At 31.8% G+C, this 25,600-nt stretch overlaps 2 protein-coding genes and 1 long non-coding RNA gene across 4 annotated transcripts in view; 1 reads left to right on the top strand and 2 right to left on the bottom strand.

The window, feature by feature from the left end:
- LOC114327095 (MFS-type transporter SLC18B1) overlaps positions 1–25,600 on the bottom strand; it is a 258,980-nt gene that overhangs the window by 141,341 nt on the left and 92,039 nt on the right. The window lies entirely within an intron of this gene.
- LOC126883014 (uncharacterized) lies at positions 10,312–12,127 on the bottom strand. The gene is made up of 2 exons (XR_007697458.1): positions 12,036–12,127; positions 10,312–11,709 (listed from the first exon to the last, which is right to left on the bottom strand). It is a non-coding gene; the product is annotated as an uncharacterized LOC126883014 (long non-coding RNA).
- Positions 10,765–16,761, top strand: LOC126883013 (uncharacterized). The gene is made up of 2 exons (XM_050648180.1): positions 10,765–13,438; positions 14,432–16,761. The coding sequence occupies exon 1, from the start codon at positions 10,765–10,767 to the stop codon at positions 11,812–11,814; it is 1,050 nt and encodes a 349-aa protein (XP_050504137.1). The 3' UTR covers positions 11,815–13,438; positions 14,432–16,761.

Genomic DNA, 25,600 nt, shown 5'->3' with positions numbered 1-25,600 from the left:
ATCGTTTGCATCAATTTGCCGAGAACCCACGAAACTCCAGATCATGTGCCTTAGCAGTGAGCCTGGGCACCATATGCTCCGGTGGTCGGTTCTGATGGCGTCATACAAAAAAACCATCGACTGACAAAAACTGACCCTCAATACACTTATTTGGATATGAAGTAAAAGTCAGACTTACTCTCAATCTTTATTATAACTTCCGACGACCGGTTTCGCTCTTTAAAATTTGTAGAGCATCTTCAGGTCAAAGGTTACAAGTTACAAAATGCTACAAATAAAAACCAGAATTAGCACATTGTCTGGTTGTAAAAGATGCTAAAGATCCATATGATCAAGCCAATGTTGAATAACATACATAAAAGTAGCGAAATAGCATACCAATGCACATGCAAGCATTCATGGGGGTGGTGGTACAAAACTTCCCTTAAACGCAACAACATGCGCAGTAGTATGCTATATATAATCATGCAATCATAACGTGTCGTACTTACATTCGGATACAAGGTGCTATCAACTCAGTTTTCATTATCATGATGTTTCTTTTAAAGTTATGTTAACGGGATATGGTGGAATAGACGGACGATGCAGCAAAGGTAAACAAATCTATGGGACTTAGGAGTTCTTGAGGGTGATGAGATAGTTGGTGTAAGTTAACCAGCAAATCTATGTCTGTTATTATGTTTGTGTAAATCAAATTAGTGAAAATTAGTGTAAATAAGTCATTCACTAATTTGATTTACACAAACATAATAACAGACATAGATTTGCTGGTTAACTTACACCAACTATCTCATCACCCTCAAGAACTCCTAAGTCCCATAGATTTGTTTACCTTTGCTGCATCGTCCGTCTATTCCACCATATCCCGTTAACATAACTTTAAAAGAAACATCATGATAATGAAAACTGAGTTGATAGCACCTTGTATCCGAATGTAAGTACGACACGTTATGATTGCATGATTATATATAGCATACTACTGCGCATGTTGTTGCGTTTAAGGGAAGTTTTGTACCACCACCCCCATGAATGCTTGCATGTGCATTGGTATGCTATTTCGCTACTTTTATGTATGTTATTCAACATTGGCTTGATCATATGGATCTTTAGCATCTTTTACAACCAGACAATGTGCTAATTCTGGTTTTTATTTGTAGCATTTTGTAACTTGTTACCTTTGACCTGAAGATGCTCTACAAATTTTAAAGAGCGAAACCGGTAGTCGGAAGTTATAATAAAGATTGAGAGTAAGTCTGACTTTTACTTCATTTAAAATGAACTCTCACATGCAACCCATTCAAGATTTTATTTGGATATGTTTATGCACCTTTGGATGCATTCTTTGCACTGTTAAAATGCAAGTATGCATTTTCATAAATTTTTCTATTGTAGAATTTTTTCTGACATCATCTTGAACACAATTCAAAAAGTTACAAGTTTCTATGTGCAGTATTTAAAAATCCTAAATTCCCTGGTCCCGATAAAGAAGACTAATCATCTATTTGCTGTTTGTATTTTTTGTATCTAGTAATTAAATTTCTGAAAATTTCTATTGTTCTTTTTTATTTTTATTTTTATTTTTCAAGAGGATTTTTTTAACGCCGATATTCTAGTTGTCTAAGGTTATAGGATAAAACATTATAATAGTAAAATTGATACAACTAAAATTAACATTAAAATGGGATTAGTTGTTTGTCTACTTGTGTAAAATAGTAACATTACGAACAAGCAGAATGCACTAAGTCAGTTCATTATTTATTAAAAAAATAATTACTAATTAACCAAAAACAATAATTGTTGTTGTAATATACCACATTCTTTAAAATACCATTACTATTTCTATACAAGTAATAGAATTAAACTAAAAGTAATACTTTTTGTGTAATTTTGATTTATATTTCAAAATTTTACTAAAACTTGATTTTCTCAAAACAGTGATTTTTGACTTAGTGCAATCTGCTCGTATACCCTCGATAATATCTTAGCGTTGTGGATTCCATGTGCCGCCCACTCTCTAAATTTAATTGCAAAAGCTGCAATTGAGTGGTGTCCTGCTGCCATAGAATTCTTTGATTTCTGGGAAGGACTATATATTGTGAACTATATTATGTATTTTTCACTTCATCTGCATATAGATACAACTTGTTTCGAATGTATAAAATCTGAGTTCCTAAAAGAGTAAATACTACTGTGGTCATCTAGAAGTGACGGCGCACAGCACTAGTTAAAGGTTATAATCAGATGAAAAGATCATTATCCAAAATTTCAGCAGATTATGAGCAAAAATTTGAAACTCGTAGAGATGCAATTGGTGTATATAATCGAATGTGCTTACTGTAAACAGGAATATTTGCAATATTTCGGAATGAAATCTTAGAGAGGACAAATAGAACAACTGATATTATTCAACATCCAAATATTGACCATAATACAGGAGTGGCGGCAATTAGATCACTTAAAGACCTTATACTCTTTTAAGGAATATTTCAGAGACTGAAACGACACCTTCAGAGAAATTTATGACTCAAAATTTTTATCGCTATTATAGATCACTTCATTTTCTCTTTATGTCAGAGGCTTTCTGCATATGAATCCATTCATTCCAATTTTGGATTTTTATATTATGTATTTGGAAAATTTAACTCCCAATGAAATCGACGCTCACTCTCTGAACCTTATCGACATTTATAGCAATGATTTAGATGAAAACCTAGGTGTCAAGCTGGTAGATTTTTTCAATTAATTTAAAGAGGGAATCGGCTCATCAAATGAGGCCATGAGAGCCAGAGTGGCCTAACTGATTTTAACATTACTTTATATAATCAAAGAAAATGATCAAAAGCTAACAATATCTGATTGTTTTAGTAGTTTTATGTTGAACAAGAATCATTATTGGTCAACATACAATGACTAAAACAATCGGACATTGTTAGCTTTTGATCATTTTCTTTGATTATGTAAAGTAATATTAAAATCAGTTAGGCCACTCTCATGACCTCAAATATAAGTAAAGAACTTTAAATGTAGGTACTAATTGCTAAAAGAAAATAATGTTAATGATGCGTTTCCAAACGTTGTGGTGACACTTCGTGTCTATTTAGTTCTGGTGCTAACTATTTGCAATCAATGGGGAGAGATCATTCTCACAATTTAAGTAAATTAAAAATCGACTTCGGTCTATGATGGGCCAAGGGCGTTTTAATCATCTCTCTATAATGAGTATGAGCTTTAATGTCTTAAAGCAACAAGGCATGTCCGACATAATCAAGGAATTTTCAATTAAAAAATCTCGAAAAGTAACCGCATTTTAACCCTACATCTTACTATGTTTATTTTTAATATTCTACTGTAACAAGATACAGCTATTGTATTTTTTATTATTTAGAAATATATTTATAAAGGTAGATCAACATTTCTTTTTAATTTCTAAAAGGGAAAACCCTGTAGTTGGCTCTATACCATAGTTATAACAACAATTTTTTTAATAGTATTAGGTAGGGCCCCACAATAATTCTGCCCGGGGTCCCACTGCCTAAATCCGGCTCTGTCATGAAATAGAAGAAGGAGAGGAAGACCAGCATTAGGAGCAACACAATGCACGCTTCCTCGAGAGTATATAAATTACGAGCACAATGCTTGTTCCCCATCCAAAAAGAAGTGCTATACCTATATCATGTATGCGATGCGTATGCCCTATTCTATTTATGTATACATATGACATAATTTATAAACGTACAAAATTTATTTCATTGAAGCGATGATGGTCGCTAATTTAATACTTTTTTCCATCAAAAAAGTGCACAACGCTCCTAAAGAAGTTTTCATTTCAAAAATTTATTTCGCCGAAGCGATGACGGTCGCTAATTCAATACTCTTTCCCCATCTAAAAAGTGCACAACGTCCTCAAAAGAAGTTTTCACTTTAAAAATTTATTTCATCGAAGCGATGACGGTCGCTAATTTAATACTTTTTCCCATCCAAAAAGTGCACAACGTCCCTAAAGAAGTTTTTACTCCAATACATACCTATACGTACAAAATTTATTTCGCCGAAGAGATGACAGTGGCGAAATAAATCCTTTTTCCCTATCCAAAAATAGGTTTTACATTTATTTTAAATTTAAATACTTCTATACAATTTATATATACATACAAATAATATATAGCATAAGCGATGACAGTCGCAATGACGGTCGCAATGACGGTCGCGATGACAGTCGCGATGACGGTCGCGATGAAGGTCGCGAATTCAATGCTTTTTCCCCTATCCAAAAATCGCACAACGTCCCGAAAGAAGGTTTCACTTCAAAAATTGTCAGAGCATGAAAACTCTAGTGACAACATTAACTTCATTTTAATTTGTATAACAAGATCTAAAATTACCGGACACATTGACACTGAACTGGAAAAACAAATGATAAATGAAAATAACTGTTAGATAAAAATACTTAAACGTGTGGTAGCGACAAATTTATTTCCTTATATTTTTAGCGTTTCGTGGAAAAAATTAAGTGTTTTTTAGTGAAGATAACTATAGGTACTTTTGAATATTTATCCGAGTTCGATCCATTTTTATGGGCACACATGAAAAAATATGCAAACTGTGGAACCGGTAGGTACTCTACACTATTTGTCGTCTACAATATTATAGTAGGGGAGGCAAGTGTGCTAAATTTGCAGTTACTCGAGCGTTACATGGGCCTATTGGGTTGTGAAGATTAGGTCCTAAAAAAAAGTTAAGCTAAATTTTCCATTTTTTAATGTAATTTTTCATTTCCAACAATAATTTTTTCCGATTATAGCGCCATCTCTCCATAATTCGAAAATATGTATCGAATAAAAATTACTTATTTTTACACAAGGAATACAAATCTGCAATGAAAAATGGGGGGGGGGGCTCCCATTTAAAATTTTAAATTTACCCCCACCCCTCTCCGTGGAGGGTCGTGTTTGGTATCATCCAAGAGATTTTTGAAAAATATTAAACATGTATTTTTTAGTTTTTCGATCTGACGGATATTTCGCGAAATATCCGTCAGATCGAAATATCCGTATAATTCGCGATATTTCGCGAAATATTCGCTTTTTTTGTAAAACTTTGTGACTCGCCTATTTCCTTACGCCCAGCTCAAATCGTCAGATTTTTAAATATACACTGTTCTGCATGTATGTACTTAACTTACCTACCTTATCTTAATCTGACGATTTTTTCGAAGGATATATTTTTTTTGGACCCCCTTAACGAACTCCCCTGTATTAACAGCCAATATATGGTAGGGGTACATTTACAGGGTACGAGGTTTCTACCCATGTGTTTTTCTGACGCGCTCGAATAACTGCAAAAATCCCCGTTTGGGCTCTTCTACCATCATGATGAATTTATTTATACTATATCGAAAGATTTATAACTCACAATTGTGAACGAAATAGAGGAAACCACATTTTGTTCTAATTATTATTGATTCAACACCTGATATATTTTACGTAGATCAGCTAACCGTCATTTTTCGTAGTTTTTCCAAGTGATATATAAAAGAAATAGACCTGGATCCCGCGTAAGAAAAAAAGAATGTGTGTGTACTTTGTAGGCACGTAAGAAGTTATACTTCTATTATATGATTTCAACGAAATCAATATAACAGTTTATTTATATTTTATTTAAATATTAAACTAATTTTAATACTTACTACTTTCCAAAAATTTTTATTAAAACAATACAAAACCAAAGAAATTATTTCTGGACAATTGTTGAGAAAATTTGAACTAAATACGTATTTTCTGAAAAAAAAATATAATAAATATACACTTACAATCATAAAATATATAAAAAAAAAGTAAAAAAATAAAAATTTGCATTGGGAATTGAACCTGCGTCTATCAGGTTTAGATTATTTTGAACTCACCCCACGCAGAATTTAACTACCGAGACATGTAAATGAAGTGGAAAGGTATATACCTAGCAACTGAACGTTTTAAAAAAATTTTGACAGTTGCTTATTCTGTTAGTTTAATCAAATAAGTTTGATTCTTGTGAAATTAAAATACGACAAAATATAGACTAAAAAAGCAATAATTAGATGGAGATTTTTGTTGGTAATCAAATTATGTAAATCAAAGCATTACTTACTAGCTAGGTAGGTACATTTTCCAAATAGGTATTTACCTAATTTGTAATTTTTTATTACAATACTGAAACATTTACAATTAGGTAAAAAAAATTGCAACTGTTGCTTTTAAAAACTATTCAAAAAGTCACTACAATAATTATGAACTTGCTTTTTGTCACTGTCCTCACAACAATAAAAACTAATATACACAATATTTTGTTTATCCAGAATCTCCATTTGAACAATTATTGACAGATGATTTTAACACCCGATCAGATCCCTCATAACGTTTCATACCATACTGTCAGTGTGCGCATGCGCCCAGCAAAATAAAAATTTACCCTCGTGCCTAAAGAAGTATAACTTCAAAAAAGTTTATTTTTAACGGTGTCTAGTTAGACAAACTTTGATATACCGGAACACTGGAACAGGGCAGTTTTAATTGTGGAACAGGTTAACAATTTGGAACGTCAGACTACACAAAAGTTCCATGTATTTTGTCGGACAGAACTTCCAATTGATTTGTTACCATTTCATTGAACTCTCATGCAAAAATCAGACTGGTGTTTATCACCAATTGGGTATTCTAATGAGTGGAACACGAAGATCATGTCAAATGACAGAAATCATGTTGGTTAGTAACAGCAGTCTGATTTTTGCATGACAGTTTAATGAAAGGGTAACAAATCAATTGGATGTTCTGTCCGACAAAATACATGCGACGTTTTCATAATCTGACGTTTTAAATTTTTAAATTGTTCCACAATTAAAACTTCCCCTGTTCCAGTGTTCCCGTACATCAAAGTTTGTCCGACTAGACACCCTTAAGTTATTACAAATTTTCAGCTTGCTATTAATCAACTTTTTTTTGGTACGCTGGATCCAGGCCTAAAAGGTTTTTGGGATTTCAACCCATATTCTCATACTGATGCAGGCCCGGCCCCAGGGGTGGGCGAACTGGGCGGCTGCCCAGGGCGGAAAATTTAGGGGCGGCAAACTTTAGAGGACAGCCAATTTTTAGAATTGAAGAAATAATTAATTATGTTTTTAATATTATAAAAAGTCAATATTATGAACAAGAGCGGCGAAAATGCAACTAAGTGAAAAAATAACAATTGCAAGGTTCATTCGACGGGAAACTGACAACGCCTCCTTCTTCTTCATCGCATAAGAATAGTGGGATCATCGTCATTGGAAAAATTTAATAGACCTACTTATATTAATAATACAGTTATTAGCACAACAGCGTCTTCCATTGAGGGGCGATTCTGATAAACTTTTTCATCACAACAATGGTAATTTTTTAAGCTTGTTGAGCTCTTTGGAAAATTTGATTCTGTTTTACAAGAGTACATTAGAAGAACAACGGATGGTAGTAACAAGTAGCATCACTAATTGGGAAAACGTATTCAAAATAAAATTATTCAGCTCCTCCATGACCAAATCAAAAATAAAATTTTAAACTTTTTGAAATCATCACAGTATTATAACATAATTTTAGATTGAACACCTGATATTTCTGGGGTGGAACAAAATGACTATTACGTATTGTACGTTTTGTCGATTTAGGTTCATGTTCACAAAGTATTAAAATTGCAGAACATTTTCTTGGATTTGGGCCTGTACTGGAAACCACAGGCTTCGGACTTACAGAAGTTATTTTACAACAACTGAATGAACTGGGAATACCTTTGGAAGATATGAGAGAACAATGGTATGATAATGGGGTAAACATAAAAGGGAAGAACTTGGGAGTTCAAAACAGAATTTTGAAAATGAATCCTAGAGCACTTTTTGTCCCATGTTCTAGCCATTCACTCAACTTAGTCGTGAATGATGCTGCTAAAGCCCCTCACAGTTTGTAGTTTCTTACTTTGCCTTAGTGACAAAATTTTACAACTTTTTACAACATATTTCTAGCCTAGCATTGAAACCTTTGTCCGAAACTAGATGGGAAAGTAGAATTGATGCAATTACTCCCATCAGATACCAAATTGAAGAAATATACGATGCTCTTGTAAAAATCAGTGTCAATAAAAACAATGATAAAATGGTTGCTCACGAGGCAAGCTGTTTGGTAAATCAAATCCGTCATTTTACTTTTCTTTGCTTTATGGTAATATGGCATGACATTTTACTTCACATCAACGTAGTCAGCAAATCACTGCAGAGTATTGATATGGGAGTGTATCAATCTGTTGGTTTATTAGAAAAAGTCAAATCCATTTTAAGTCTCTCAGAAGTGATTTAAAATTCCAGGGCTATTTGACAGACGCAAAGTTAGAAATTGAGAACTTGAAAAACGGAGGCACAGTAATAACAAGAAAGAGAACAAATGGAAAGACAATTCGGCTATGAGGCTGAAGATGAAAGTATGAACCTAGATCCACAGACACGATATAAAGTTGACTTCTATTTAAAAATTATAGACACAACCGTTAATGCATTAAGTCAGCGTTTCCCAACCGGTGGGTCGCGACCCACTAGTGGGTCGCGGGCAGATTTCAGGTGGGTCGCGGCGTGGCTCTTACAGTAGCTGAGTAGCGTACATTATATATCATCATGGGCGAGGGATGGGTCGCGAATATGCAAAAACCTCAGAAGGCGGGTCGCCAGACATAAAAGGTTGGGAACCACTGCATTAAGTGATTGATTTCAGCGCAAATCAAGAGACATGGTGAAATTTTTAAGTTTTTGTACGACATAAACCAGATTAGATTAGAAGGATATTACTGCTATGGATTTATCAGATAAATGTTTTAACTTTTGATGAGTCAAAAGATCTAAATTATGCTGATCTAAAAGATTAATTAAAAATACTTTCCATGATTGTGAAGCCCAACAGTACACATCTACAGACCTTGAAAATGATTAGAGAGTATGATTTTGATTTCGCACCCAACGTTAATATTGCTTTGAGGATTACATTAACCCTATCAGTGACAGTGGCCTCTGGAGAGAGAAGCATATAGTAATGTAGTAATGTAATGTAAAGATATAGTAATGAAACACAGACTTACTCACAATCATTTAATTATACTTTGACGACCGGTTTCGATCTCTACAATATACAGATCATCTTCAGGTCGGCGTTACAAGTAGTTAAATGCTACAATAAGAGAAAACTTGTGTTAGACCAGTGTCTGATTGAAGAGATGTTAATAGAAAGCCAAATTTAAAAATTTTTTATAAAATTTTTTGAAATAAAGGTTTGCAACTGTTGACATTTCAGAATATTGGTATATACAAAGTCAAACCTATGAGTAAAAATGCTCATAGGCATGTATGTGCAAATGGGTGCATACAGTTTGAATTTGTTGAGATTAAAATTTTTAACCATTAAAAAACAAAATAAACATAAACTGACTTAAATATGCTTCCAAATTCAAAGTAGTAATAATAAAAGAGATAGTAATATTGTTCTAATCTACTTACATGCCGTTACAAGGATTGCGTTGCAACTTAGTTGTTGTCATATTAGTACGTCCAAATTATGCTAATTGGTTTGTTAGGATAGTGATAGGGTAAACAGACATGTTACGTAGGTTAAAACACAGTAAGATTTCAAATTTGGAATTGATCCTGAAGGAAGATGCGTATGTGAAACGGGTGATGTTTTGTTCGAATGGAGAAAGACAATGCTCCAGGAGTTGCGTATTAATTGTAGCAAAGTATGAAATGTTATTCTAGGATCTTGTACAAATGTGATGGTCTAGGCTCGTAGATGTTATACGATGCGGGCAGAGGTCAAAGTATAGGACATGACAAATAGGAAATTGTTGTCATAAATTAATACAATTTAAGATATGTTGTTCTCAGTAAATTAACTGAGGGATGTCATAAGTATAATAATATCATAATATTATGAAGTAGTAAGTGCCATACACTATGAAACTATGGAGTGTATAGAAATAAAGGGAAACTAGTTAGTTAAATGAAAAAATTATTATCAAAACATCGGTTAAGAAACTGTAAATTGAAAAATTTCAAAAAGGTAAGAAATTGATAAAATTAAAGAATATTTTGTTTGAGCTATTGTATAATGGGATATGTACAAAGAAAAAGAAAGAAACGAAATCTTAATGGAAGGGTGTAGGCACTTACTTGAGAATAGTTTTTAACTAAATAAATAAATTAACACATAACACATAGGGTTTAAAAGCACAAAGACATAACAATTATTGGTAAAAGGTTTTTTAAGGGAGGTAGCACTACATTTCCCCAATTACTATTTAACTTAGTTTTTACTTCCTAAATTGAAGTCTAGTTTTTGTGTTTTCAAGAGGGAATATTGACAGTGTAGACAGATGTAGGTTATCTGAAATGTCAAAACACTTCTTCTCAAATGTTGTACAGTAATTGTCTATTTTAATTAAATCTCTTAGTAACATAAAGTATACAGCATTTTCAAATTTTACAAAAAAGATAGTTGTTAATTTATAGCATTAATAACAAAATCTAAACTATATGTGTAACCACTATTGTGAAAAAATGTTGTAACAATAATAAAAGTACATGATTAAAAGATAACAGATGTATTATTCTACATTAGTATTCAAGTAGAGAAGAATTAAAGTAGAGAAGAAGTGTTGAGTTTAAGTGTAAGTAGGCAGTGCATAATCTAACGCACAAGCATATCACCTGTTGCATAATTGTAGATGAGTAAGATCTCTCTTTCACCGATATTAGCTGATATTTTTCTAAATGACTTGGAATCTAATAAAATAGTGAAAAATAATCCATTTACAGATTATATTAAATTTTACGCTAGGTATGTTGACGATACTTTAATAATATGGAATGGCACAATTGACATTCTTCACGATTTCTTAGATTTCCTCAATACTTTACATGACACTATTAAATTTACTTTAGAGATTCAGAATGACTCAAAGAGTTTGAACTTTTTAGATCTTACATTGACACTCAGAAATGGAACGATTGACTTTGGTATTTATAGAAAACCAACCCATACAGGTACAGTTATCCCTGCCGATTCACACCACCCCATACAACATAAACTGGCTGCTTTTTATAGTTACATCAACAGGCTTGTCTCTATCCCATTGACTACAACTTCATTTAACAAAGAATTAAAAATTATCCAACAAATAGCAGTTAATAATGGTTATACTGTGGACTTAGTAAATAAAATTTTACACAAAAAAACAAATAGAATTTTAGAACATCGAGTATATACACAGCCTATTCTAGTCGAACAGGAGCCAAAACCATATAGATCATTAACATTTACAGGTCAATTCTCTTACAAATTAGCTCATATTTTTAAAGATTACTGTAATATTTCTTTTAGAACTAATTCAAATTTAGGTTTGGTTTTCTTGAATAACAAGGACAGTCGTGATAGATCTGAGTGTTGTGGAGTTTATGAGCTTAAATGCCATACCTGCTCGTCATATTACGTCGGAAGAACCTTTAGATCGTTTGACACCAGATTGAAGGAACATCTTAGATACATACAGCGCCCAACATCTGGACAATCTCATTTTTCCCAACATATCCGTAACTCCAACCATAATTTCAATCCTGACATTGATTTCAAAATTCTTCACATCTGCAAAAAGGGCCACGTCCTGAATAACCTGGAACATTTTGAGATTTTAAAATCTTTAAAGGACCCTACTAGACATACATTGAATGCCCAATTAGAGCTTGAATTTATACCAGCTTATTCAGTTTTACTATAAAATAACCCACTCTTACTACAGTACACAACCCGACATCTAATTAAAAGTTCAAACCTGCAAAATCTAAAAAATTTTATTTTATTTCAAATCTATCTTTCAATATACATACACCAACAGCAGTTATCGTACCCGCCTTTTCATTCAAACTACTCCATAGTTCCAACTCACAATCTTATACACACTCTTACAAAATTTTTTAAAAAGTTACAACAACTACTCACTCTTAATTTCCAAAATCCCGCTAATTTTAATTTTATTCAAATCCATTCTCCATTGTTCGTTTCCTGTAGAATTTGATGATTTTATAGCTAAGTACACAGCCAATTTTCCCATCTTAGCTTCATTACTGGACAATCAATTACCATCTGCACTTCTCCACGTGGTGATATAAAAATGTAACCTACAACTTTTTTTAAAATGTCAGAAAATTTGCTGGTATGGCATTTGAGCTCATTCTGTTAATATCTCATAGTTGCCTGACCGTTTGAACATTTAATACGGAGTCTGATCAGTGCAATATTCTTAAACATTAAACACGTGTTTCTCAATATAAAAATGTCACCCTAAATTATTTGTAATTCACTAAGACTACACATTTTATATTATAGCTTTATAAATTTAATAAGTTCCGATATGGAGGTGCATGATCATTTTGTACAAGTTATCAAAACCTTTTAATCTATTAAATACTTTAAATTTATAACTTACCATTTATGGCGCATGAGGAAGTTGGTTGGCACCAATACTTAAATACAAATAGGATTTAAACAAACTTTAGGTTCTCTTTTAAATTAAAACCCCCCCCCTACCTCCCTCTACACACCTGTCATTAAACATTCCGCTTCCTTTGACCTCGTTGACGTGGCATTGCCACGACTGCAATATTAACAATACTACCAACCAACTTTCTTTTATTTTTCTTTTTCTTTTTCTTTGTTATAACTTTCACGTTTTATATCTGTTTTCATTTACTAAATTTAAATAGACTAGGCTAATCAATTTCTTACTCATCTACAATTATGCAACAGGTGATATGCTTGTGCGTTAGATTATGCACTGCCTACTTACACTTAAACTCAACACTTCTTCTCTACTTTAATTCTTCTCTACTTGAATACTAATGTAGAATAATACATCTGTTATCTTTTAATCATGTACTTTTATTATTGTTACAACATTTTTTCACAATAGTGGTTACACATATAGTTTAGATTTTGTTATTAATGCTATAAATTAACAACTATCTTTTTTGTAAAATTTGAAAATGCTGTATACTTTATGTTACTATGGCCCGATTGTACATTGGCGGCTTAAGCTATGGCTTAGTTGAACCGGGTTCAATTTTGAGCGTCGGTTTAACTTCATTCGGGTTGTTCAATGCCGAGTTCAGTTAAGCCGAGGTTCATACAAATTTTGGTAAGGTTGGCAACGTAAGGCATGCGTATTCAAAGCAATTCCCGTCAATTCTCGACATAAATTTTCCCGCCATTTATGTATTATTATTTGGTTTTTGTCAATATAATTCTTTTATTACTGTTATTAGTTTAATCGGTATTTTCTATCGTTTAGTTTATCAGTTTAATCAATTTCCTACGTTAAATTTGTGAACAGACCATTTGAATAGGTATTATAAGTATTAGGATATTGCAATGTGTTTATTTTCTTTTTGTAAAAAACTGTTTTTATATAAGTGTTTTTTTCTACACTGGACGCAAAAAAGCCTTCCAATTTCACCTCTCAAAAAGAAATATTGGTATCTTTGGCCAAATAATAAAGCAGAATTGTACAAAATAGAATGAAACAAATAACCCCCAAAATTTTAAAGAAGTTATCAAAGCCATTGATTGTAGCAGATAGTAAGAAATTTTTATAAATATCTAATAGTTGTTGTATGTATTAGTTTAAATTTCTAAATTAACAAAGTATTCATGCATAAGATTTTCAACCTCCTCCTACGTTTGACAAATTGTACTTCTCATGATTCTCTAGACTATAGACAGTTAGATTTACTACATTTTGGCTAATGTTATTGCTACTTCTTCTTCTTTATGTAGTATGGGCAAAGGGTTATTAAAAAGCATTGCAATATTGTGTATCATTGATGTTCCAATTACAATTGAATGGGCCTTCCGAATAAAAGTGCCATGTGATTCGTTTTTAAGAAATCGAACAAAAACTGTTAAAATTATAATAATGGTAAATTTATACATTTTAAGGATTAGTAATTAATTACTTCAGCTTAGTACCATCTGTTTAATTTCAGTACTTAAATTACATCTCAACTGAACTAACTTTTCTTCGTCATTGATATTTTATGGACTTTACGGTCTTTAAATGTACCTATATTCTTCTTAATATATTCGTCATGCTTTGACTGGCTGATTGACATATAGTCCATGCCATTAAAAAGGATTAGTAATACAGTACAGTTATTTACAAACTGTATTAATAACTAACCCTTAAATGTGTAAATTTACCAATATTCCAATTTTAACAGTTTTTGTTCGATTTCTTAAAAACGAATCACATGGCACTTAACAATTGTTATTCGGTAGACCCATTCAACTGTGTCTATGCATTCTGCATTCTCATTGTGCCTCATTAAATAAAATTTCAGCTTGTGATGAAGGATTGCGTAAGGGTGTTATCAGGTTTTCTTGACTCCGTAACCACTATCACCAAAGAAGATACTAATTCAATCTTCACATTCTCTTCTCATAAATATTTAACTGTTTACAGCTATGATTTCAAATTCACTCAAAAATGTTAATATTTGCCTTATTCTAGGGAAGTAGGTAGGTAATTTAAATAATTTTAGAAGGTAAATTAGTTTGTAATTATTATTAAATAAAGTGATAATATGTACCTACATAAGCATGGTACAAATATAATTAATTTAAGATTTATTAATAAATTATGTACATCTAATTTAATAAATTAACAAAATCGTTTTCTACATTTGCTTCAAAATCATTCACAAGTTGCAAAAAGGAGCCTGTTGCTTAAAACCAGTGATATGGGCCCACTTCACTGCACAAAACCTTAATTTAAGGCAATAAAAACAATGTTCTTAGAAGATACAGCTTGGTTCTTGAAATGTCAATAACAAATTTGCCACTTGTTTTCGTTCTCGTTCTTACCTATCTGTTCGATTTTTTATTCTATGAGCAATACTAGTTTCATACAAATAGTGAACAGTGAACAGATATCCAAAATCTTTGCAACAATGCATAATGCATTATCCTTCCATTTTCAAAATGATTTTCTCTAGACCTACACTGTTTCTGTGTTCTCCTTCCTTCTAGAATATTTACCATTTCCAGAAAATCTTCATTATTAGTTAAATTTTCAATGAGGTTCATTTTTAAGGTGTAAATATTATGATTTCCGTTGACAAATGACAAAAATGTGAGGTTAAAAATGCTTGAACCAGCGTTAAACCGCCGAACATCGACCGCTCAGCTGAACCCGGGCTTAAACCGAGCTCAAGCTTAAACTTTGTATGTACAACGCACTTCTTGCCCTGAACTCGGTAATGGCGCTGAGCCGGAGTTGAACCTCGATTGTACAACCGGGCCTATGAGATTTAATTAAAATAGACAATTACTGTACAACATTTGAGAAGAAGTGTTTTGACATTTCAGATAACCTACATCTGTCTACACTGTCAATATTCCCTCTTGAAAACACAAAAACTAGACTTCAATTTAGGAAGTAAAAACTAAGTTAAATAGTAATTGGGGAAATGTAGTGCTACCTCCCTTAAAAAAACCTTTTACCAATAATTGTTATGTCTTTGTGCTTTTAAACCCTATGTGTTATGTGTTAATTTATTTATTTAGTTAAAAACTATTCTCAAGTAAGTGCCTACACCCTTCCATTAAGATTTCGTTTCTTTCTTTTTCTTTGTACATATCCCATTATACAATAGCTCAAACAAAATATTCTTTAATTTTATCAATTTCTTACCTTTTTGAAATTTTTCAATTTACAGTTTCTTAACCGATGTTTTGATAATAATTTTTTCATTTAACTAACTAGTTTCCCTTTATTTCTATACACTCCATAGTTTCATAGTGTATGGCACTTACTACTTCATAATATTATGATATTATTATACTTATGACATCCCTCAGTTAATTTACTGAGAACAACATATCTTAAATTGTATTAATTTATGACAACAATTTCCTATTTGTCATGTCCTATACTTTGACCTCTGCCCGCATCGTATAACATCTACGAGCCTAGACCATCACATTTGTACAAGATCCTAGAATAACATTTCATACTTTGCTACAATTAATACGCAACTCCTGGAGCATTGTCTTTCTCCATTCGAACAAAACATCACCCGTTTCACATACGCATCTTCCTTCAGGATCAATTCCAAATTTGAAATCTTACTGTGTTTTAACCTACGTAACATGTCTGTTTACCCTATCACTATCCTAACAAACCAATTAGCATAATTTGGACGTACTAATATGACAACAACTAAGTTGCAACGCAATCCTTGTAACGGCATGTAAGTAGATTAGAACAATATTACTATCTCTTTTATTATTACTACTTTGAATTTGGAAGCATATTTAAGTCAGTTTATGTTTATTTTGTTTTTTAATGGTTAAAAATTTTAATCTCAACAAATTCAAACTGTATGCACCCATTTGCACATACATGCCTATGAGCATTTTTACTCATAGGTTTGACTTTGTATATACCAATATTCTGAAATGTCAACAGTTGCAAACCTTTATTTCAAAAAATTTTATAAAAAATTTTTAAATTTGGCTTTCTATTAACATCTCTTCAATCAGACACTGGTCTAACACAAGTTTTCTCTTATTGTAGCATTTAACTACTTGTAACGCCGACCTGAAGATGATCTGTATATTGTAGAGATCGAAACCGGTCGTCAAAGTATAATTAAATGATTGTGAGTAAGTCTGTGTTTCATTACTATATTTAATATGGACTCACATATGCAACCCATTCAATATTTGAGTAATGTAAAGAATATAGTAATGTAGTAAAATTTCATGAAAATTATAAAAACATGTGTTTTTAAGCGTGTATCGTTCAAATAAAGTGGAAAATTGCGTCTTAAATAATTTAGCACAAAGCACACATCAATAAAAATACAACCGTGGTTTAAGTTGGCGATCGCTTGAAAGGTGGTGAGTCATGGGTCTACCAAGGAGGGGGGGGGGCGGTCGCCGATATTGCCCAGGGCGGCAAAATCCCTAGGGCCGGGCCTGTACTGATGAAAACTTGGGGAAAGTTATTTTAGCATTTTTAAATAATTTAGATTTAGTTATCACTAACTGTCGGGGACAGAGTTACGAGATGCGTTTGGGTAATATGGCAGGCAAATATACGGGACTCCATTCCAGAATAAAACAACATATTTTTTCTGAGGATTCTATACCATACGCAAATCATTCATTAAATTTAATGGGTATTGGTACTAATGATAAAAAACAGCCAACAATACAAAAAAAATTCATGATGAAATTCCAGAACATGAAATAATATTCAGTGGAAAATAACATTTTGAATTTAAATTTTTTGTTATTGTATGCGATTCATTAATTAGCAACATTAAAGATCTTAGGGATCTGAGAGATATTAAATTATAAACAATAAATTCAAAACAATAATTCTTCATGAGAGTGATCTAAGTGACCTTTCAATAGAGGAATTAAAATGTTATAAACAAAATATACCTAAACCTAGCAGATATTTAGCCCGTATTCATGTGGTTATTTATTCAGAAAAATAATATTGCAACATTCCCAAATTTAAACACAATTCCCTCTCAATAAACAATGCAAGAGGTGAAAGATTATTATCACTAATGGCCAGAAGAAAAAAATTAAGATCCACATTAAACCATATAAAATTAAATAGTTTATTAGTTTAACAAATTAATCTGGGTAGATTTGTTTCAATATTATTGTTTGTTTTAATAAATTGTTTATTTAATTTTTGTACATATATTTTTTTCTTTTTTTTTTCTTGGATTCGGCTAATTAAATATAACTACATACATGGTATATGGTTTGAATCTATGCTACCAAACGAAAAGTACCTGGTGGTCATGACTGAATAATAGGCCCGGAATTGCAATGTTGAATAGGGCCCACTTTAGCCTTAGTCCGCCACTGGTTTTACGATATATTCTGCAGTTTTCAGACAAAATACAGGTAATGAAATTATGTATTTGTATGTACAGTCCGTCTAATTTACTTACCGTTGCACGTCATTATCTACGTTAGAGATCTAAGTTGACATTGTTGCCCAATTACAAAAAATTCTTGAATTCATTTTAAATCATACAACACACAATTTTTCCGGAAGTGGATTATACAGCAAAACAAATTAATATTAAATGTAAATAAATAAAAACTTTAGAAATAGAAAACAAGAATTAAGTTATAATCTTACGTTAAAGTACGTAATAAAAACAGTAAATATAATGAAACAAATACTTATAGTAAAGAATATAAACAAATATGAAGTGCCATCACCGCAACTGTCAAATAAATGTTACCAATTTATGCCAAAATATCACCTTTGTTCGATTATAGTTACAGTGTATTCCGAACAAATGTGCTTCATGAAAGCGCTTTAGAATCCATTTATACAAATTAAATAAAACATATTATTGTGTATTTCTTTAAGTTAACATTAATAGATATTTTTAAATATTATTTCTACGCGTATATAATAAAATATGTCTAGTGGCTGTAATGCCAGTGTACTCGGCAAAGTGATTCTAAAAGAGAACACACCTACCGCCTAAATATTTCGTGTTGGTATCATGTGACGTCACGGACTATGACGCGGATGACGTGCAACGGTAAGTAAATTAGATGGAGTATAAGTATGTAATATTATTTTACTCTATATGAAATAATACTTCCAGCTAAAACTTCAAGATATCGTATATTATTAGCCTTGACATTCATGACATCTATTCAATACGTACATAAATAAGTGTGTTGAATTACAAGATTGGCGAAACTTGATGATAAACAAATTTAATAAATATTTACTACTAATAATATTAAACTAGTTATATTTTTACGAAAATATGTAGTCCAAGGAACCAAGACTTAAATAACTAATAAAAATTATAGCCGACTGTGAAAAAGGAGGTTTGTTTAAAAGCAACAGGTACTTAACTGTAAATGATGTTTTCACCCAATTTTGAAAAAATGTGAAAACTTTGAATTATCCACGTCCATTTGTCCGTCCGTCTGTCTGTCTCTCTGTCCGTAAACTCAAATCTTCCGTCATTATAACAGGTATACAAATGAGGTGTCGAATGAAAGCTTATAATCCAAGGATGGTACTAAAGATGAGAAATTTGACCTAGTCAGGTTTTAGAAATGCGACCGAAAGTTCTGTTTTAAAGTCACCGGAATAGTACAAGTGAAATATTATTCGATGCGCCTTCGCAAGACGAGAACAAATATACAGGGTGTAACGAAAATACAGGTCATAAATTAAATCACATATTTTGAGACCAAAAATAGTTCGAATGAACCTAATTTACCTTAGTACAAATATGCACATAAAAAAAGTTACAGCCCTTTGAAGTTACAAAATGAAAATCGATTTTTTCGAATATATCGAAAACTATTAGAGATTTTTTATTGAAAATGAACATGTAGCATTCTTATGGCAGGAACATCTTAAAAAAGAATTATAGTGAAATTTGTGCACCCCATAATAATTTTATGGGGATTTTGTTCCCTTAAACCCCCCCAAACTTTTGTGTACGTTCCAATTAAATTATTATTGTGGTACCATTAGTTAAATTCAATATTTTTAAAACTTTTTTGCCTCTTAGTATTTTTTTGATAAGGCAGTTTTTATCGAGTTGCGGCTGCTTTTTTAATATGTTTACATAAAAATTTTATGGGGGTTTTGTTCCTTTAAACCCCCCAAATGTTTGTGTATGTTTCAATTAAGCTTTTACTGCGGTACTATTAGTTAAACACAGTGTTTTTAAAACTTTTTTGCCTCTTTGTATTTTTTCGAGAAGACACTTTTTATCGAGATATTACTTCTTTTTTAATATGATTCCAAATATACCTAAAAATGTAAATCAAATAAATTTTCATATTATTACAGTCTCCATAATCGTACTTAGCCATATACAAATATGTGGTGGATTTGACAAATATTCAAAATATCTCGATAAAAACTGACTTTTCGAAAAAGTACTAAGAGGCAAAAATTTTTTTGAAACATTGTGTTTAACTAATGGTACTATAATAATAATTAAATTGGAACGTACACAAAAGTTAGGGGGGGTTTAAAGGAACAAAACCCCCATAAAATTTTTATGGGGTATCCAAATTTCACTATAATTTTTTCTTCAGATACTACTACTATTAGAATGCCACATGTCTATTTTCAATAAAAGATCTCTAATAGTTTTCGATATATTGGAAAAAATCGATTTTCATTTTGTAACTTCAAGGGGCTGTAACTTTTTTCGTGTGCACATTTGTACTAAGGTAAGTTAGGTTTAATCGAACTATTTTTGGTCCCAGAATATGTGACTACATTTATGACCTGTATTTTTGTTACACCCTGTATACTTCCGGTTTCATGACTGTCTGTCCATCCGTCCGCGAATACAACTTCGCCGTCACTATACCAGATAGAATGACAAATGAGGTGTCGAATGAAATCTTATAATCCAAGGATGGTACTAAAAGTGAGAAATTTGATATCGGACTTCCGGTTTTAGAGTTGTAACCGGAAGTATTGTTTAAACTAACCGAAATAGTATAAGCGATATATCATTCGACGTGCCTTAGCAAGATGAGAACAAATGTATACTTTTGGTTTTTATATCATTTAGGTTAAAAAGTTCCAACCGGAAGTGCTATATTTTAGTCGCAGAAATAGTACATGTGACACATCAATCGAAGCGTATTGAAAACTCGAGTTTGAATCTTTAGTTCCGGTTTTGAAGTCATTTTTGTTTAAACAATAATTATGGCCCAAAATTTTGTAAAAATGTCTCAAAATTAGTGAAATAGTATATCAATCGACGCACGACGTTACACGAAGAATTCAAATATCGACTTCTATTTCTACTTTCGATTATTTTGGGTGAAAACCTAGGACTTACGAAGTGCAAATACTTGTTTTAGTATTGTAATAAAAAGTTATATATACCTATTGAAAATGTAAAATGTAGTAGTGCTTCAAATACACAATTTGATTTCCAACAAAAGGACATCGCACACATCTTATGGAAAATATAATGTCACTCAAATTCGATAAAATTTATACAAATAGATTCGTTTTAAATTAACGATCAAATCTTATCATTGCGCCAACTCTCTATTTTCAAAAATAAGAGCAGAAATTGATATAAATAAATCTGAAATCAAGTGGGTAGGTACATAAGTTAGAGAGAGAAAAAATATTTTAAAATACCCAGATTTTCGGTACTCCATAAATCAGCGGATTAATTTCACTAATCCGCTTAGGCCCAGCCGGATTTGAGCTGTTATGAATAGCACTCAGAGCAATAATGATTGTAAACTAACATTTTATGGACTCCAAAAATGTGATTTCGATAAACTTTAATTGCAATTTGCGCCGTAATTAATCATAATTAAGAGTTGGCGCAATGATAAGAATTGATCGTTATATTAAAACGAATCTAATCGTATAAATTTTATTGAATTTGAGTGACATTATATTTTCCATAAGATGTGTGCGATGTCCTTTCTAACAATCTTCATTTATATAGTATTATTGTTCTCTTACTCCATACTTTGTTGTATTTTAATATTTTAATTCCACAAAAATCAAACTAATTTGATTAATTCGGACAATAAGCAAATGTGACCAACTGTCAAAAAATTTAAAACATGCAGTTGGCGTGTCTAATTGTGTGCATTTTAACGCGCTTGATTCACAACGTAATATACACGGATTCGATCCCCAATGCAAATTTTGATTTTTTATTCTTTTTTATGTATTTTATGATTGTAAGTATATTATTATATAATTTTTTTTTTCAGAAAAGACGCATTTAGTTAAAAATTTTGTCATTAAAAATTTTGCCAACAATTTTTCCGAAATCATTTCTTTGTGGCATTTTTCAATGTGTTTGTGTGTGTGTCATTGGCATGATTTGGCAACCAACTGGCCACTCAATTTGTTTTAAATTCTCTCATTACAAAAGAGATGGTTAGTATGTAGATTTAGAACTATTGTATTGTATTTTCTATTTAAATATTAGTACATGAAATATAAGAAACACAAGCTTTTACTGTTTTTTGTTTTAATTTAAAAAAAGTTTTGAAGTTATACTTCTTTAGGCAATAAATAAATCGTACCTGGGAAAATTGTTAAGAGTGATTTTTTATAAAAACGGTAGTATGAAGAAAGCGCTCAGGACAAAATGAAGTTTATTGCTAAATCTGTTAACTTGGATGGGTTCCGGACTGCTTGGGAAAACCTCATGTTGTAGCCTTACTTTTTTTTTAATTTTTGGTATTATTTTAAGTATTAAAATCAGTTTATTAATTAAATAAACATACAATTAAACTGTTTAAAATCTATTTATTTCGTTGACATCATAATACACTAAGCACCAAGATTAACGCACCACCTTAAAAATGGGACATTTTCAATGTCTCATATTTCCTAAACCTGTTATCCGATTTTAGTGACTTTTTTAATATGGTATAGCTTTATTCTACAAAAATATCGATGTAATAATATTGTTTCTAAACAGATAAGTGTCATTGTATACCGGATGTAACAATGATAGTGTGTTTTTTCCTCAAAGTTTGGAACACCCTGTGGAATATTCTAGCGTGTGTAAAATATTGAAATTAAAACTCAACTGTAGCCTTAGGCTTTCTTAACATTTCGATTTTTGATTTATTTGATTATGTTGGATAATAAAAAAGTTAGATACTTTAACAAGTAGCAACGTTCTTCATCAATACAGGGTGTTTCTAAATAAGTGCAACAAACTTTAAGGGGTAATTCTGCATAAAAAAATAATGACCGTTTACTATATAAACATGTGTCCGCAAATGCTGCGTTTCCGAGACAAGGGATGTTGATTTTTTTCTTACAAACTGACGATTTATTTATTGCTCTAAAACCGGTTGAGATATACAAATGAAATTTAATAGGTTTTAAGAGGTAGTTATTGCGCATTTTTTGACATACAACTAAGAATTTTATATTCACCATTGGCGTGCATACGGGTCATATTTCCTGGTCACAATACCCGTATCCACGCCAATGGTGAATATAAAATTCTTAATTATATGCCAAAAAATGCCCAATAACTACCTCTTAAAACCTACCAAATTTCATTTGCATATCTCGACCGGTTTTAGAGCAATAAATAAATCGTCAGTTTGTAAGAAAAAATTCAACATCCCGTATCTCGGAAACGAAGCATTTGCGGACATATGTTTATAAAGCAAACGGTCATTATTTTTTCAGGCAGAATTACCCCTTACAGTTTGTCGAACTTATTTAGAAACACCCTGTATTGATGAAAAACGTTGCTAGTTGTTAAAGACCTAACTTTTTTATTATCCAACAGAAGCGAATGAATCAAAAAGCAAAATGTTAAGATAGCTTAAGGTTACAGGTGAGTTTTAATTTCAATATTTTAGATACGCTAGAATATTCCAGGATGTTCTAAACTTTGAGGAAAAACAGACTATCATTGTTACACCCGGTATACAATAACACTTATCTGTTTAGCAACAATATTATTACATCGATATTCTTGAAGAATAAAGCTATAACATATTAAAAAAATTACTAAAGTCGGACAACAGGTTTAGGAAATATGAGACATTAAAAATGTCCCATTTTTAAGGTGGTGCGTTAATTTTGGCGCTTAGTGTAAAGGTCGCCTCATATTATGCACGTCGCGTTTTCGTCACGTAGCGTTTCGTTTGCGAAAAATATAATTTAATGGTTTTTAAATTGAACCATTCATATTGTGCGTATAAGACACGCAACGTAGCGTATAAGACACGTAACGTCTGCGTTCGGTTCATTCTAAAACAATATTTTTCGGATGTTGACAGATACGGGTCGTTTTCCCCTTGTTGTTTATGTAGGTATTTCTTTGAATTTGATACCGAATATTTAGACCGGTCAGTATCGTCGCCCTCGCTAGCGAAATTATTCCGATTCGATTTTTTGCACAAATTTACTCAAAGAGAGGTTCTTATAACATATCCACAGGGTGCCAGGCGGTGCCGTGGTCGAAAAACTGTTTAAACAATCTTTTTTAAACAAATTCACAAAAATATTTTTTCATTTGAGCAATATTTTTTTGAGATAATTTGGGTAATTCTGAGCAAAAAAGGTTTCTTGTCATTTTTCTCTAAAATTGCGAAAAATCAAGGCTTAATAACTCGATTAAAAATTATTATTATGAATTTCAATAAGTGACCAAATCAAGTTTCAAACAACTTCTTCAAGGTCCTGAAGAGATTTTTGTCATTATTTTATTACAAAGCTGTTATTTTTAACTATTAACAATTACCGCTATAGTTCAACTGTATGGTCGCCCCCGTTAGCGAAATTAGATTTTTTTGCACAAACTTACTCAAAAAGAGGTCCTTATAACACATCAACAGGGTTCCGGGCGGTGCCGTGGTCTAAAAATTGTTTAAACAATTTTTGTTAAACAAATTCACAAAAATAATTTTTTATTAATAATTTAATTAAACCCAAATTAATAATAATTTGAGTTATTCTGGGCAAAAAAGGTCTCTTGTGATTTTTCTCTAAAATTGATTGTTGTCGAGTTATATGGCCATTTCCGCATTTTTGCAAGATATGTTTTTTGCTAAGAATAACCCAAATTATCTAAAAAAAAATCTTTCGTAATGAAAAAATTATTTTTGTGAATTTGTTTAATAAGCATTGTTAAAACAATTTTTTGACAACGGCACCGCCCGGCACCCTGTGGATGTGTTTGTTATAAGGACTCTTTTTGAGTAAGTTTGTGCAAAAACATCTAATCGAAATAGTTTTGCTAACGGGGGCGACGATACAGTTGGACTATAGCGCTAATTGTTAATAACTAAAAATAACAGCTTTGTAGTAAAATAATGACAAAAATCTCTTTGGGACCTTGAAGAAGGGGTTTGAAACTTGATTTGGTCACTTATTGAAATTCATAATAATACTTTTAATCGAGTTATTAAGCCTTGAAAATGGCCTTTTCGCATTTTTCAAATTTTTAATCGCATGTAACTCGACAACAATCAATTTTAGAGAAAAATGACAAGAGACCTTTTTTGCCCAGAATGACCCAGTTTATCTAAAAAAAATATTGCTCGAAATGAAAAAAATATTTTTGTGAATTTGTTTAAAAAAAATGTTTAAACAATTTTTCGACCACGGTACCGCCCGGCACCCTGTGGATATGTTATAAGGACTTCTTTTTGAGTAAGTTTGTTTAAAAATATCGAATCGGAATAATTTCGCTAGCCGGGGTGACGATACTGTCCGGTCTAATTTAAAAAGTAGTTTTCGAGGCAATTTGTCATGTAAACATGTGTTGTGACAATAAACACATCTGCACCGCACCAAACTGAAACCAACGTAAACGTTCTATGTATGATAATGTGAATGGGCAGTCCGATTGACGGTCTGCAAACGCTACGTGCCGAAAACGCGACGTGCATTATAATATGACGCGACCTTAATAGTATCATAAAAGTATCATAAAAGTATATCATAATAGAATCGT

The sequence above is a fragment of the Diabrotica virgifera genome, chromosome 4, assembly GCF_917563875.1.
Source record: "Diabrotica virgifera virgifera chromosome 4, PGI_DIABVI_V3a".
Taxonomy (NCBI): Eukaryota; Metazoa; Arthropoda; class Insecta; order Coleoptera; family Chrysomelidae; genus Diabrotica; species Diabrotica virgifera.
Note: the sequence above shows the minus strand (reverse complement) of the source record. Positions and strands in the feature narration are given on the sequence as shown.